The 16,819-nt window shown below is 42.0% G+C and overlaps 3 protein-coding genes across 3 annotated transcripts; 1 reads left to right on the top strand and 2 right to left on the bottom strand.

Annotated features, from left to right (window-relative positions):
- Positions 1 to 337: 337 nt before the first annotated feature.
- Positions 338 to 3,351, bottom strand: LOC132262450 (doublesex- and mab-3-related transcription factor 2). Its single transcript, XM_059761722.1, has 3 exons — positions 3,100 to 3,351; positions 1,949 to 2,108; positions 338 to 735 (listed from the first exon to the last, which is right to left on the bottom strand). Exons 1-3 carry the CDS (start codon positions 3,349 to 3,351, stop codon positions 338 to 340), a joined length of 810 nt encoding a protein of 269 aa, XP_059617705.1.
- A 1,560-nt stretch (positions 3,352 to 4,911) lies between these two features.
- Positions 4,912 to 8,714, bottom strand: LOC132262011 (DNA ligase 4). The gene is made up of 4 exons (XM_059761117.1): positions 8,374 to 8,714; positions 8,011 to 8,308; positions 7,051 to 7,946; positions 4,912 to 6,981 (listed from the first exon to the last, which is right to left on the bottom strand). The coding sequence occupies exons 1-4, from the start codon at positions 8,551 to 8,553 to the stop codon at positions 5,605 to 5,607; spliced, it is 2,751 nt and encodes a 916-aa protein (XP_059617100.1). The 5' UTR covers positions 8,554 to 8,714; the 3' UTR covers positions 4,912 to 5,604.
- A 36-nt stretch (positions 8,715 to 8,750) lies between these two features.
- On the top strand, positions 8,751 to 14,612 carry LOC132262010 (E3 ubiquitin-protein ligase mind-bomb). The gene is made up of 7 exons (XM_059761116.1): positions 8,751 to 8,829; positions 9,004 to 9,141; positions 9,735 to 10,998; positions 11,057 to 11,781; positions 12,264 to 12,413; positions 12,747 to 13,142; positions 13,803 to 14,612. The coding sequence occupies exons 2-7, from the start codon at positions 9,004 to 9,006 to the stop codon at positions 14,322 to 14,324; spliced, it is 3,195 nt and encodes a 1,064-aa protein (XP_059617099.1). The 5' UTR covers positions 8,751 to 8,829; the 3' UTR covers positions 14,325 to 14,612.
- Positions 14,613 to 16,819: the final 2,207 nt, after the last annotated feature.

Raw genomic sequence — 16,819 nt, 5'->3', positions numbered from 1 at the left:
GATATTGTTTTATGAGTGATTTCCAACATAACAACTCATTAATCACGGATCCTTTCAAATTTGTCGTCACCGAAATGAATGTCAAGTTGCATAATTGTGCCATTTTCTATGTAATTCCGCTCTAATTTTCCACATAAATGAGCTAAAATCAATAAGAATTTATTATTACTTTACCCGGAAATTAGATGGAATGTCTCTATGGCAACTTATGAATAATCCTTCCCAGAATAGGAAATTAATATGGAGAACACCGTTTTCATTCTCAAAAACTTTTATTCTTGTATTAATTTCCTCTTATAAATTGCATCATAATGAATATCGATAGCAACCATCGTGCTCAGTTGATGGCCATAATAGCTTCAATTGAGAAGGATAATTTGGTGGCTTTTGTACTCGATTGTGGCTCCACAATAGAATTTAATTCGCTCTGATGGAGTACACGCAGTTTCGTTGGCTCCACGGGAAGTGAGGCGGGGGACGTTTGGAAGCACTGGTCGGTGATCTGAGGTGGAAATTGCGACGGGGGTATTGAGTGGAGGCTGAAGTGGGGGCTGAAGAGGCGCTGCGGCAGATCGCAAGGGCTCTGATAGGGGAAAGCAGGAAAGGGAGGCACTTGAGTTATCAGCGATGAGCCCGCACTGATGGATTGCAAGTCCAGTTCCCGGTCAGCAAACGCCCGTCGCTTCCGGATCCGATCGGCCAATGGTGTGCTGAATGGCGGATATCTCCTGATGCCTGCGAATGAAAGATGAGTGTGAAAACGAGCCAGAGTGTCTAGCACAATGAGCAGGATATTGTAATTTGACTCTTTTGTGTGTCCTCTCTGTGATTATCATTTTGACTTTTCAACTGCAGGACACTTCTCGAGCAGTCTCTCGCCGAGAATTTCGGTAACATGACGCCGAACATGTGTTTAGAAGGGCCTCCGTCGGAGTTACAAGAGTGAAATTGTCGTACAAATTGGTGTTTCTTCCAGTCCATTTCTCAATTTTCAGTCATATTTGGTGCCACAGCGTCTAATCTAACTTGACTTGGGGGTTTCTCACTTCACAGTACTATATGCATTAGTTTCAGAAGAGGCTCACAAATTTCCTTCGCGTAGAAGCCCAAAATTCCTCAATGACAAACCCCTTTATGCTCTCTTGGTCTGCTGCGAATGAATAGTATGTCAAAAGGAAGAGAAACTCTACAAGGATAAATTGAAACAGTTGTAAAACTTCCATTTTTCCACTCATTTCTATTAATGGCCTCTTGGGGTTGAGAAGGAGAGAAACATGAGTCGAAAAAATAACAATTATCATCCTTATTTTCTCACATCTGTGTGTGAAATAACTTAGAGATGGAATATTCTACTTAAAAGTCCATAATATTTATTTATTTATTTTTCAATATTCTCATTCTCCTTGCCCAAAAAAACGTCTGAGAAAATTGAGATGTAATGACATTATGGTTTTTTTTTTGAAAAGGATCAGATTTGGCCAGAAATCCGTGGAATTATGAAACTCGTTGTAAACAGACAAAAATTCAGGAAGCCAATGCAAGAGCTGTAATTAAAATTTGATACATCGACCCCTCGTAAACTGAGATGATTGTAATTGTTTAGTTTTAAAGAGTTTTTCTTCTAAATAACGAAAATCGTATATAATTACCAACAGCAATAAATCGTCAAATAGCGTATTCAACCCATTAAGATGTCCATCAGCAAATGAAATCTTGCAACAATAAATTAAATGGGGAAAAATCGGGGAAAGAGTGAAAAATAGACAAACTGAATTTTTGCCCAACGTCAACATTGAGATGCGGAGGAAAATGTGAGTGATGATGTCCAGCTGGTTCCATTTGTTGTTGCCACAACTCGTCTTTAGTCAAAATATACACTCGCAACGCCCACGGATTTGTTCTCTCAAGAAAGAAAACGCAGAAAAGGGGAAAAGCAAGAGGCGCTCACCTTGGAGAATATCACGCGAAATTGTTGATTGCTGCAGATTGCGAAGATGTTTCAAATAGTTCCGTTTTTGGTTCAGCAAAGCTTCCATCGACTGCATTCGATTCACGAGACCGCCTTGACTGCCCTCCTCCTCGGAGTTTTGTTGCCGTCGAAGTGCCACCTTCAAGAAGGATCCACGAAAATCAATATGGCCTGACAAAATTGCTACATATTTTTCCGAAACTCTTCTCCTTATCAAAGATGCATGCGAATGTATAGAGGAAATAATTGAATTTTAGCCCTTTTTCCCTTATACATAATTCCATACATAATGCATAAGTGAACTCACAAATGTACATTATGTATATATGCATGGGATGCATTCGAAAATATGTATGTCCTCTGCAAATTTATGTACATAGAGCATGTTCCACTCCATGAAAATGCTCGCTTTAAGCTCTTTAAGTGCCATATTGCGCAAATATTTAGATAGACTATAATTGCGATTTCAATTGCTCTGAAGTAGAGCACTTGTTGAGCACTGCACAACTTGTTCCGGGGATGAAACGCTTTATAACGAAGCCTCACTTTTGCATACAGTGATATTCATTTTACTCATACCTTTCCCTGTATTAATCCGACATGCTTGAAATTAAACAAAGAAGTCAAAGTTTAGTAAGAAACCGAAATGCTAGAGAGTTATAGGAATGAATGCATTTGGATGAAAGCAATTATAGGCAAAGCGTATGTTAATAATTGTGAAAATGGAAAATTCAAACATTGCGTTGAAATAAAAACATTCTTGATGGCATCGAATTTTTGGTAACGAATGGGAATCTTTTAGGTCTAATTTATTTGGATTTTAACGTAAACAAGAGTGTATATGTTCTGACAAAATGACATACTCAAAAAAGTGATCTAACAGAATTATGCTCACGTTATTGTAAAATAAAAAAAAAAATGCAATGACAATCATTAAATAAAGCTCTAAAAGCAAATGAAATGACAAGAATTCTCGTGAAATTTTACATAAAATAATGTGAGCGAAATTAAAAAGCGGAGGCTCGAGGGATTACATCCATCAACAGGTTCCCACTGCCGCGAGATATTATCCCTTTAATAGCTAATGAGATAAGTCGCGAGGCAACTCGCGAGACTGACGATAAACTCACCTGAGCTGCCATCACTCTCTGTCGCTCCACCACAAGTTGACAGTTGGGGCAGCAGCATTCTCGCCAGCGACACAGCTTTTTGTGGCCTTTGAGGCAGGAAATTACACCGTGGTTGCGACACCGAGCACACTTTGGTGTCCTCAGGAGCCGCCTCGTCTTCTGTCCATCATCCACTTTCTCCCCATTCGCGGACATCCTTGCGACACTTGCGATTATCACTCGAGTCACTGCGTCTCCACTCGTCACCACCATCTGTCCGGATCTGAAGACTTTCCAGGAGCTCTCGAGCTCATCTGCGATGTCTGCCTCATGCACTGAATGCGATGGTATGTATGTATGCTGAAAAGGCGGTTTTCCGTCTCTCGTAAAATAACAAATCTTGCCGAGATTATGTAAAGCGGATTGGTTCATTTCTGGCTGAGCCGAAAAAATGGGAGGAGTGTTGCCGATGGAAAACTGGCGATGAGTACAGCAAAGGCAGAGACTGAAAAGTGTTGAGGCAAAAGAATATGAATAAGTATATAAAATTAGTAATATTCTGTTGCGAGGAGTTCACAAGTCATCTAGAGCGTGAGTGACAGCAGCAAAAATACAATTCAACACGATCCTTACTGTAGTTTCCACTCTCCCGCCGAATAGATACCAATCACATGAGGTAATAGATAAATAAGTTAATGTAGCCGCATTCTTAATCCCGCCTAAAAATAAAAGTCTTGTCACTGATAACTCAAGGGCCTCAATTCGAGATTTGTTGTTGTTTATAGAAATACAAGGGCTAAATTCAATTACAAATTTGTAGAGCGGCTATGGCTCAGTGGTCAACGCGTCTGACTCTCGACGCTACAGTCCGTGTGTTCGAATCCCACCGCTTGCAAAGGTTCGAACACAGCAGAGTGGTAATGTTTCAGCTGAAAACATACGCTTCGCTGGAATTGTCATGAACTCTGTCTTTGTTGTATATCAGTGTACTTTAGAACCACTTATGTATGGGTTGGTCCGGCAAACTTACAATTTGCCCGCCGTAAAACAAAACTTAATAATAATAATAATAATAATAGCAAGGTTCCCGAAACCACTCTTCTCTCAATATTTGCGTGTACAGACGTTCTTCCATCGCTTTGTCACTTGAACTTGTTTTTTTTCACGTGTCTCTTGTCAATTTGAGCCCGCCTATGCTACTAAGATCTTTACTAAGAGATATCTTGCAGCGGAGAACGGCGTTCTGTCATATTTGTGTGAAGAGAAGAAAACTCTGAACTATGGTTTGGTTGGTGGTGGTCAAAGGTTGGTTTCTGTGGTCACCACCAATCTTTGAAACGAGAACTATATTAGCGCCTCTAATTTAACTCGTTTCATACTATAGAATTTTCGTCACATTCAACTTTACAAACATCCTCACTTGGAACTGCCACATGCTGTGCAACTAGACAAGACTTTTACCACGACGAGAGCAACCATTGAGCCCGAAGTGAATGTGAAAGATGATGAAGATTTCCACGTCGCGATGGAGTTTTTAACTATGAAAATATTTACCGAGTCACCTTAAGAGCTGTCGGCTTTTCAAGAGAAATATAAAACAAATCAGTGAGCAATGGACACAACGCACATGTTCTCACCTTCTTTACAGTTTTCTTACGAGGCTGAAGGGAAAATCACACTCTCAACTGTTGCTAATGTTCCTCGGGGTGATATTGAGATGTGAAACTAATTGCTGCTTCATTTACATTAATTGGAATCTCTCCTGATTTGGGAAAAATCGAGTTTCTTGTAATGAAAAAATAGGGAACCATATTTTTCGAAATAAGACAAGAATTCAAATTACACCGTTTTATTTAGTTCCAATGTTTTGTAATAAATTAACACTTTTTATAATATTTATTATTTCGACTATTTCTTTATTATTATCACTTATGATCTCTTAATAAGCATGAAAAACAAAGTGTTACTGTGCCACCAGTTGATTTTATTTCTATTAGCGCGTAACGTGATTATAATATTGCGTTACACGAGGTACAAATTGCGTCAGTGGCCAATGAAAATGGTTACTAATTACCTAATTAATGTACAATATATATTACAATTATATATCTTATTATAGACTGCGCGATACAAACATGCCAAGTTGATTAATTAGAGAACAAATCAGATTATGTGAAAATCTATAAAAATAATTTATTCTGAAAAATGTCTTATACAAATACGTTTAAAATAAATTTAAAATTACACATTTTCTCCTATTTTCTCATCAGATGATTCGGGACGAAAACCATCGGGTGCGTTTAGTAAGTTTCACAGTTCATTATCTTGTAACAGGGAGAAAATTTTAACATGAAATACGATACAGAAACGAATTGTGCCTTCGACTCCTCAAAGAAGAGAGGCGAAAAACAGTGGAAGGACTGTTTAGTGCCAATTAAATGTGTAACAGAGTGTCGGCAGTTTCACAGAGCATCATCCACTGCAATTTCACACTTGTTTACCAATTTACAATGGTCCACAACACAGTTATTGGAGCAGCGGAATAAGATAGTCAGACATATTGGCAATTTTTCCCCCAGAGTGACTCGCTGCTATCCATGCGATGGAGACGAGTTGAATGTTTCCTTGACTCGAGAATTGCCGTTTGAATTGATCCAATAAATCTTTGAGGGGATTTATGGCTATGAGCGTACAGTCTGAGGAAATGAATTCATCAATCACATTTCCGTGGCGTGACTTGAAGATTATTTCAGCCAATTTCGTCTCGTCGCACTGATTAGCGGCAAAGAAGTGGGCAGAGAAGGGGCGGAAAATGTTCCGCCCTTCGTGGCTATTTGCATAAATCTCCTCTTCAATGCTAATCAGCTCCCTTCGCAGCAATCTCTCACTCCTGTCAATCTCAATGTGGCCCAAGAGTGTTTTCAGCGATGCACAATCAACAGGAATTGTTAAAGAGTCTCCATAGTCATCAAAGGACTTCGTGAAGTAGTCCTCAAGTTCTTCTGTGCACGAAATCATATCTTTAGGGTGGAATCTGGGTAGCTTCTTTGGAATAGTTCCACTTCCCAACGTCTTCATCAGCCACTCAACTTTGGCAATATTGTACAGCTTCTTCTCGGCGTACTTGCGTACATTCAGTGTCATATCACCGGCGATTATGGCGAATGTTGATGCTCCAGGATTCTCCACAATCTCGCCACTATGCTGCCAAATCATCTGTCGGAGCTCATGAACATTTGGCATATTGCGCGAAGTGCTGAGAATACAGAACTTCAAGTTTTCACAAATTGACGATACTGTCAATACGTGATCTCGATAGTGTTTCAAATTCCTGTTCTCTGCGACAATTCTGCGCTTTGCTGTTCCTCTTTTCGCATCATCGCGCGTTATGTGTCGCTTTGCCAACTTCTTCACACCTGTTTCACTCCTTCCACACAATTGCTGAAATTCTTCCAGCGCACAAGCGTCATACCAATGCTTATCCTCACGAACAGCGACAATACGTGGAAACTTGAGGGCGTGAGTGGTGCGAAAAGTGGTGGTTTTCGTCAACTCTGTCGCTTTGATTTCCAACACAATCGAATTATTCGGCTCGATCCACGCATCAGGCACGGCATTTTGCCACTCAAGACACTGCGGCACCACAAATGTGCTCTTTCTGCCCACCTTCTCCTGCTCCACTGGTCGCCAGCGCGCCCTCAAGTCCTCACTTAATTTGCGCCTGTCAGCAAATTTGAGCCCTTGGGCACTGACCTTTGCCACTGAATAAAACACTGGGTCATTTCTCTCGCCGGGCCCATTTGCATAAATTCCCAAGAGGTACGATTCCATGTATCGCTTCTGAGGCTCATAATATCCACCAATTATTAGCAAATCCAAATCGGACACAACTCCATTGATGTACTGAAAAGGCAAGATTAAAAATTATCAGAAATTCAGCTATTAAATATGTGTGAAGCAAGAAATACTTACGTCTGGTTTGCATTTAAACCATCCCGCTTCAATAGATCTCACGCCAGGCCGATAATGTGATCCCATTGCTTTGATAACAATTCCTTCTTCGCATCTATCGATAGATTCATTGAAGCACTCCAAAACGTGGTCAAAGTCCCTAACTTTCTTATACTCCCCAAGAATAAGAGCTCCTGTTTTCTCCTTCAAAAGTGTGGCCAGCAATCGTCTTCTCTCCGCATAAGGCTTCTCAGTGAGACTCTCTCCATTTAGGAAAAGCACATCGTAGACGCACAAGACGGGCTTGAGTTTCGAATCATCTCGAAGGATGTTTTTTACATCGTAATTGTCTCCTTTGACGTAGAAAAGATTGTCTTCTCGATTCCACACCATCATTTCTCCATCAAGAATAATGCTCACGACATGCTTAGCGAAGAGATTGTGAATGAAAGGCGTGAGACTTCCTGAGGTGAAGTCCTTCCCGAATTTTTCACTGTAGTTGTGACCGTTGCGCGAGAAAAATCTGTACTCGTTGCCTGAACGATGTACGTGAAATCGCTCTCCATCCATTTTTGTCTCAATGAAATATTCACCACGATTTACTGCTTCTTCCAACTTATGCATCTCTATTCTTGCGAGCAGCATTGGTTTCACGGGATTGAATATCTTTACAGATTCCACCTCTGGAAGTTGAGGAATTGCACCACTTTCCGATGTCTCTGCTCTGTCCAGAAGTTCGCATACGGCATATAAATTGCTGCTGATATTGTATTGCTGTTCAGCTTTAGGATGGAGGACGTTGAAGATTTTTTTCCTACCCAAACCCAGTGGCAAGTGCTTCAGAATGATTCTGGAGAGCCATTTCTGATCACTTGCTGTCATATTTGAGATCAATTTCATCAAGATATCGTCAATTTCTGTAAGAATTGAAAAAAACAAGTGAGAATCATTTTTTAAATTATATGTACAACCTTTTCTCACTCTTCATTCGTCCATTTTGGTAGTGATCCACGATTGAATCTAATCCCTGGTTCACTTCGAAGACCGTAATCTCAGAGACAGGCTTTGATCTTGTCTTCATCACTCTGTAAACGATTTCTCCGTAGTCTGCAGAGCTGGCGCGTCCTTCCAGGAGAGTCTTTGCGTCTGCACTCTTTCCGTCAATACCCAGCATCCGTATGTATAAGCGTCCCAAAGTGACTTCCTTGATGCCATAAGAACTCCTCTCCATGTCACAAGCCGGAAGCAGAAGCCGAAGAATCGGATGAAAGCTCGTTTTCTGAAGAGAATCAGGACTAATTTATAGAGATTCTGGACAAATTACCTCTGACTGAATGTGATTACCTGATTTTTACTCGTAATTTGAGAATCTTTTTGGAAATCTTGAAAAGTTTTGAGAAACTTTCGGAATAGTTCTTCTTTCTTGTTTAATCCTTTTGATTCTTTAATTTTCTCCAGCAACTCTGTTACACTGGAGAATTTGATGCTTCTTGAAATGCAGGATAAATTTTCCTCACCACTCATGTTTGGCAAAAAGGCTTTTAATTACTGATAATTAGAAGAAAATTAAGGCAAAATCCGCCTTTTGTACAATTGCACAACAAATGTAAATATATTCCAGTGATCAGCTGACTGGAAAGCAAAACAAAAGCGCAGCAGCGCCGCCACAATGGTGTTACGCGAAACAGTGCGCTGTCAGTCAGTGGGATTTCCAGTGACATTCCTTCACTTTCGCGAAAAGTTTTTCTCATACTGTTTGTGCAGAAAATACCACTAAAATTGTGCTTTCGACCCTTTAAAGTGAGTACATTGTCCTCCCCTTCAGATTGACGATCGATTTAGTGGGTTTTTCGCGCGAAGTTCCATCGAATTTCGCAGAGAAAGTTGGCAAAGAGTCGCAGTGAATTTCACCGCATTGTGCAGACATCGGAGGCATTTTGTTTACAGATTGGATCAATGTCTGCTGTTTTTCAGATGGCTTGCACGTCTTCGGGTGCCGCCGGGGAGACAAAGCCGCCCAGCGGAAAGGTTCCGCCGCGGACGGGAAACGTCCGCCTGGAGGGAATCGGCAGCCGCGTGATTCGAGGTCCGGATTGGAAGTGGGCCAAGCAGGTGAGCTCGTCACGGCGTCCGGGAGCGCCTCTCTGGGTCCCGAAGGCCAGAGAGGCGTTAATTAAGGCCAATTAGCGGAATAATTGATCTCTCTGATGGTTTAATTGGCTTCGGTGGTGCGAAAAGAATGGCATTTGGGTCGAACTGGGGTTCGCACTCTTCCAGAACGTCGCTCTGACTGGGGGATGAAAGTGTAAACACGGAAGCCGAGATGAGTCAGAATGACCATGTGATGTTTGTAAACCTAATGATGAGATAAGCACAGCTATCTTGTCTTTGGGCTGTCAGGAAATTGATAACAATCACGTTGAATCTGATTTGTTGATTCATTTCTGCGATGTAATGGGAAATTTTAAGCGTGATTTTGACGGATTTTGCAGATCATCCCAAACTTCAAACCCTTAAAACAAAGCTTGAGACAAAAATGAAATATTTCTTCTGCACAAAATCTTGCAGCTTTTTATCGATAGATTCGTATCTCAAGTAGCCATTATCTGTAGAGCGTGTAGAGCGTTGAGAGAAAGTGAGTGATGAACAGAGTGCGAACTCCAGCGCTGACTCATCTCTGTCTCTCTCGTTTTGTGTCTCTTCAGGATGGCGGTGAAGGTCACTGTGGAACAGTGCGGAACTTCGAGTCGTCTGAAGAAGTGGTGGTCGTGTGGGACAACGGCACGGCGGCGAACTACCGGTGCGCCGGGGCGTACGATCTGCGGGTGCTGGACAGCGCCCCGACGGGCATCAAGCACGAGGGCACGATGTGCGACACGTGCAGACAGCAACCGATCTTCGGGATTCGCTGGAAGTGCGCCGAGTGCGCCAATTACGACCTCTGCTCCATTTGCTATCACGGAGACAAGCACCATCTGCGTCATCGCTTCTACCGCATCTCGACGCCAGGCGGCGACCGGACGCTGCTGGAGCCGCGCCGCAAGTCCAAGAAGATTGCCGTGAGGGGCATTTTTCCAGGGGCGCGGGTAGTGCGCGGCGTGGATTGGCAGTGGGAGGACCAGGATGGCGGCAACGGTCGCCGCGGGAAGGTGAATGAGATTCAGGACTGGTCGGCAGCCTCTCCGCGATCCGCTGCTTACGTCGTGTGGGACAATGGAGCGAAGAATCTGTATCGCGTGGGCTTCGAAGGCATGGCGGATCTGAAGGTGGTCAACGATGCTAAAGGGACTACTGTGTACAGGGATCATTTGCCGTTGTTGGGCGAGAATGGGCCCGGCAAGGGCCCGAATGGCTTCCACATTGGCGATCAGGTGTCCGTGGATCTGGAGCTGGAGATTGTACAATCGCTGCAGCATGGTCACGGTGGCTGGACTGATGGAATGTTTGAGTGTCTCAACAATCCGGGCACAGTCGTTGGCATCGATGAGGATCACGATATTGTGGTGGCTTATCCCAGCGCAAATCGGTGGACTTTTAATCCAGCAGTCTTGACGAAGATCGCCTCTCCGGTGTCCTCATCTGGTGAGGGATCATCGCAGCAATTTGCTGTTGGGGATTTCGTGAAGATCTGCAGCGACTTGGAGCGCATCAAGAATCTTCAGCGCGGTCATGGCGAGTGGGCGGACGCGATGATTCCGACACTCGGCAAAGTTGGCCGTGTCCAGCAAGTTTACCATGACAATGACTTGAAGGTGGAAGTGGGTAGAACTTCGTGGACTTACAATCCATTGGCGCTGACTAAAGTCGCTTCGGCGTCCGATGGGACTGTTCCAGTCACATCAAGCGGTGAGCGTCTGTCGGCGATCCTGAAGAAGCTCTTCGAACCTCATGTGTCCGGCGATGCGACTGAGGAGTTGGTGAAGGCTGCCGCTAATGGGGATCATGTAAAGTGTGAGGAGTTTCTCACAGGTATTTGGTCATTGGTTTTCATGATTTGGTGTATATTAATGGTGGTTTCTTGCTGCAGGATGCGCTCAGGATGGCGCTGGAGCGTCGAATACATCAATGGCAAATGTTAATGGCGTGTTTGCTGGACACACAGCTCTGCAGGCGGCGAGCCAGAATGGACATCTGGAGGTGATTCAGGTGTTGCTGAGACACAGCGCCGATGTGGAGATTGAAGACAAGGATGGTGATCGTGCTGTTCACCATGCCGCCTTCGGAGATGAACCTGGTGTGGTGGAGTTGCTCGCGAAGGCCGGCGCTGATCTCAATGCGCGCAACAAGCGCCGTCAGACGGCCCTCCACATTGCCATCAACAAGGGCCACTTGAATGTCGTGAAGACCCTCCTCGAGCTGAATTGCCACACGAGTCTGCAGGATTCGGAGGGCGACACGCCACTTCACGATGCAATCTCGAAGGAGCAAGACGAAATGCTGTCTCTTCTGCTGGACTTTGGTGCTGATATCACGCTGACCAACAACAATGGCTTCAATGCACTGCATCATGCGGCACTGAAGGGTAATCCCAGTGCGATGAAAATCCTCTTAACCAAGACGAATCGTCCGTGGATTGTGGAGGAGAAGAAGGACGATGGATACACGGCGCTACATTTGGCAGCATTGAACAATCACGGCGAAATAGCAGATTTGCTGGTGCACATGGGAAAGGCGAACATGGATAAGCAGAATGTGAATCTCCAGACAGCACTTCATCTTGCTGTCGAGCGACAACATGTGCAAATTGTCAAAGTGAGTAATTATGTAAATTTTTGCTGAAAGTGTACAAAACAGATTGGCCAACTGAGGACGTCACGGTGTGTCCTGTGAGGGTGTGGTTTGCATGTCGCAGTGCGGTCACAACTAAATCCTCTTTGAATCGATTTATTTATGTATGAACTTGCGATGTTGTCCTAAGCACTCCGTAAGACCTGATGATTAGATGAGATTTGATGCCGGATCTTGAGGAAGGTTAAGATGCGCCATTCATTTAGCCGAAGAGGAAAATAATCTGTGAATATACACATTTACGTATATGTATACGCAATTTGTGAACGAATTGATTTCACGGTTTTGGGAATAATGTGAGAAAAGGGAGAGCGAAAAGCGAATTTCCGCACTGGATTTTTGGTGTGAATATCATGGGAGAAAAATTAGATTATGAGGGAAAGAAGTGTTTAGGAAAAAAAGTGAAATGGTGTGAGGAATAAATTCAATTTTATGGTTTTTTGCAGCTTTTGGTGCGAGAAGGTGCCAATTTGAATATTCCTGATAAGGATGGCGATACTCCACTTCATGAAGCACTCCGTCATCATACACTATCGCAACTTCGTCAATTGCAGGATGTGGAGGGATTTGGAAAGCTCCTCATGGGATTGAGAAATGTGAGTGCTGCACCGCTTTCCTACTCTCTTTCTATGAATTCATGTTCGTTATCACTTGATGTTGTCGGCCATGAGTTTTGGCGTGGAACTTTTTCAATATTGTCCTGGCAGTCAGCGCGCAGTGTTGAGATAAAACATAAGAGATACTCAGAGTCTGCAACTTTTTAATGGAACTTTAAAGTCTAAAGTCACGACCATCCAATTATCATTTTATTCCATTGCTGCTTTGGGCTGCATTCGTAACACAAGAGTGTCTCACTGGAAGCTAATTAAGAAGATATACTCTTAAAAGTTTCTCATCTAATTATGGCTGCTTTTGGTTTATATTTGTAGCACACTGACAAGAAGGCGTCAGCCTCAATTGCGTGCTTCTTGGCCGCAAATGGGGCGGATTTGACGATAAAGAACCGCAAACTGCAAACACCGCTCGATCTCTGTCCGGATCCGAATCTCTGCAAGACGCTGGTCAAGTGCTACAACGAACGCAAGACGGATGATATGGACTTGCCGGGAAATATGGCGGGCAGCAATGTGAGCACTGGGCCGCCCGTTCCTGTGCCGCCGCCGGAGCCCACGACGCGAGGGCCGCTGGACGAGTGTGTTGTGTGTTCCGAGCAGAAGAGGGATACTGTGTTCAAGCCATGTGGACATGTTTGCTGCTGCGACAATTGCTCAGTGCGCGTGAAGAAGTGTCTCATCTGTCGTGAGACGGTTTCATCGCGTGAGAAGGTGAGAAATCGATTTTCTATCCAAGCGCCATAATTTTAAGTAGTTGAAGCGAATTCAGTCGACATGACAGTTTCATTTCTCTGTGATATATTCAAGTTTCGTCTAATCGCTGTCCCGGAAAATGCTTTTTTGATGTTCGCAATTTTCAGAAAATATAGTGAGATAAAAAGCTGTCTGAAGTCATTTAGAATTCCGTGTTCATAATATGCTCCAATTCTTTCATCTGACGAAACACTGCACACAATCAATATTAAAATTGCATTTGAAATATGTTTGGAAAAGTAGGACGAAACTTTAGAGCTATTTTTATTACACTTGAGTACATAAATCAACTTATTTTGTCAATGGTTTTTTTTTTAGATTTCTTGTCAAATTGTTAAGTTATATGTATGGTAGCATCAGGTGAATAATTAGAACTGGGTCAAAACACAGCTGCTTTCCGTGGTCACATAAGAATATCAATGTAGCAATAAGAAGAATAAGAAAGTTCGAATCGTATTTCAAATTTCTATAAAATCAATTTTTCTTGCATTGAATTCAACTCCAAATAGAGTTTGTTACTCTGTGAATCGGCCACAAAGGCTCAACTTCGCATATATTAAGTGTGACTTGAGGAAAATCAATAGTTTAAACATATTTTGGGTTTTCTCTTTTTCCCAGATTGACGAATGCTTGGTATGCTCCGATCGTCGAGCATCGGTGTTCTTCAAGCCGTGTTGCCACATGGTGGCGTGCGAAAATTGCGGTCCCATCATGAAGAAGTGCGTGGAATGTCGCACGCAAATTGAACAGATGGTTCCCCTGGTCGTTTGCTGCGGAGGCCAGGGCACGATTTCCAAGGTGTCTGCGTCGCAGGACGACAAGAAGGAGCCCGTGGCGCCACAAGGTGTCAACAAGGCGGGCCAGGGAGTGTCGATGAATAACGCGGCTGGGGCGACAGTGGCCGCGATCACGACACAAATGGCGAATGCAAACATCAATAACATCCAGCTTGATGACGTGCAGAAACTTCAGCAGCAACTGCAGGACATCAAAGAGCAGACAATGTGTCCGGTGTGCTTTGACAGGATTAAAAACATGGTGTTTCTCTGCGGTCACGGCACCTGCCAAATGTGCGGTGACCAAATTGAAGGGTGTCCAATTTGTCGGAAGACTGTCGAGAAGCGGATTCTGCTATTTTAAGATACGCTATATAGAAAAACATTCGGAATTATATTTAGTGGAAAAAAGTTCACAAGCCCAGATCATTTCTTATTTAAACGTGGGATTTTCGGCACAGATTACTCGCAGGGTGGGGCCATAAAAAGTGAGAGAGAGAGAGAGTATCTCCTTGAATGAGAAAGTGGCGAGAAGAATAAGAGGATGAGGTGATGAAGAGGAAGCAATATAAGCTGATTGAAAGCCAAGTGTTTCTCCGAAATCTCATTCGTGTACCCCAATGTCAATAAAGAGGAACCCCCTCGTTATATATGGTGTTAATTTTCAATTTCATTTCAGATTTAATGGCAGATATTATACTTTTGTCGACATGTATTTTTGTCATGGCAATATTGTAATTCCACTGTGATTTGTGGATCTGTTGAATCGTTTTTCTTTTAAGCCTTTGTTAATTTGCGTCACAGAGTTGCACATGAACAATTTGTAAATTGGTTTTTTTTTTATTCCTCTCTGACATTCCAATTTAATCATGAAGAGATACTATAATTTATGGGGATACTCACGCTAACACACTATAAATTCATTAGTGATTGCGGCGAGAATTTTACGTAGCTTAATCCTAAAAAATCAATTATGTGTTGCAAAATTTTTGCTCGAATGTTACAATGTTTTGCCGTTTTTGCACAATTTACTTTAGGTTGAGTTAATTGATTTAATTGTATTTTACAGAATGACTTCATTAGCTATATTTTTCGACAATGCTTTTTATCAATAGTGCCACAAAACAAGCAGGTACATAATTAAAAAATAATAATTTCTTGATCTAAGGAAAAATACACTTAACCACAATTGTGTGTGATATTGTGAACAATTCTTGCTTCTAAATTTTCTTCAGATTCCATAAAGCGCGCTGGATAAATTGAGAATGATAGCATTGTATTATAACGATGACGCTTGCTGAGCTGAAGATATCAAGATTTAATTTCACGCTGTAGTTTTTTTTTCTCCAAAATATCTTTTTATATCAATATGTGCACAGAGGACTTCTTTCACTTATACATCTTATATATTGAATGGTGCATTGAATCTCACACTACAGTGGATTATGTGCAATAAGCATGGTGAGTGTTGCGTGAAATTTGTGAGTCTGCGAGGAGATACTTCAAAATAATCCACAAGATGCTCATTCAGTGGAGAAAATGCTTTTATTGAGATGATGCAGACCGGTACAAAATGTGCTTATCCTCATTATTTTCTTATCCGTGAAATACATACGATCCTCAGAAATTAAGTAGTGAAATTTATAGCTCCCAACTGGATATACCTATATCGTGTTGTGCTAGAAAATTTCAACTTCAAACAGGGATTATAAATTCTTATACTGACTTTCACCCTTTCAATGTTCAAGCCTTATGTATTTCGCAATTAAGTGGTGCTGAATGAAAAGCATAGTTACTTAACAGCTCTATTTCGTACTTTATCTAAAGAAAGCGTTTGGCATTTAAAAGGTATAATAATACCTCTTTTTAGATAATTAGAAAAGAAAGCTATCAAGTGGACGTGCTCACACACTTGGTCGGATGAATTGTACAAAGTGCATTTTGTAAGGTACATATTTCAGCTGAATAAGAAGGAGAACTTGAGACGAAATGTAATGATATATACTGGCACATTGCTGAGAGACTCAAGAGTCACAAATTCACAAGTTTTTCCTTGTGGCAAAAGCACAAGAATTTGGAAATGGAACTTTGAATATAGTTCAGCATTGTATGTAATGGCAAATACTGGTCGTGACTTAAATTCTCAGTGCTCTGGTGGTGAAATTCAAAGCGACACAGGACGACACATTTCCCAGAGTGGCAGTGAAACTCAAGTGGATTTTGGTGTTTATTTACTTTCATTTGCTGGCGGTGGAAATGTTCTTCAAATAGGCAACATGAGAAAAACACGTGGTGTTTTTTTGCAGTGCAACAAATTGGCCAAATTTGTTGAATGAGGGAGCAAGCAAGGGAGCGTGGTTGAGTGAAAAATGTATAGGGAATTAATGATAGGAGTACAAAAGCTACAAAATGGCAAGACGGACGCAGAGAACTGTGAGAATTTGCCTGAAATTGAGGGCGTAAGTGGCAGCGCAGATTTTCTAATATTAATGATAAGCAATTAAATTAATCGTTTGCAGACGGAACGTGGGCTGGATAAAAGATTCTTGCTTTTCAGTTCACCAACCTCGGGCTATTTAACTGAAGACATTGTGCTGTTAAAGCTTGTGTGAGATCCTTTGTAGTTATATACGCAGTACCTGCAATTTAGTAGTTAATAATAAGAAACTCCTCTGAATGCCACCAAAATTTTTCAACTGCAGCAGAAACAATATAAGCTCGAGGTGAAAGGAAAAACCCAAGGAAAAACCTTTATGAAAAACTATTTACCTGCATAGTTTTAATTATTTTTCCCCTATGAAAAATGGTGCATTAAACAGTCTTTCATATTTTGCTTATTTTGCTTGAAATTGAATTTTA

Source organism: Phlebotomus argentipes, unplaced genomic scaffold (genome assembly GCF_947086385.1).
Source record: "Phlebotomus argentipes unplaced genomic scaffold, Phlebotomus argentipes genome assembly contig_15, whole genome shotgun sequence".
NCBI classification, from domain to species: domain Eukaryota; kingdom Metazoa; phylum Arthropoda; class Insecta; order Diptera; family Psychodidae; genus Phlebotomus; species Phlebotomus argentipes.
The sequence above is the reverse complement of the archived record's forward strand: the minus strand, read 5'-3'. Positions and strand labels throughout refer to the sequence as shown.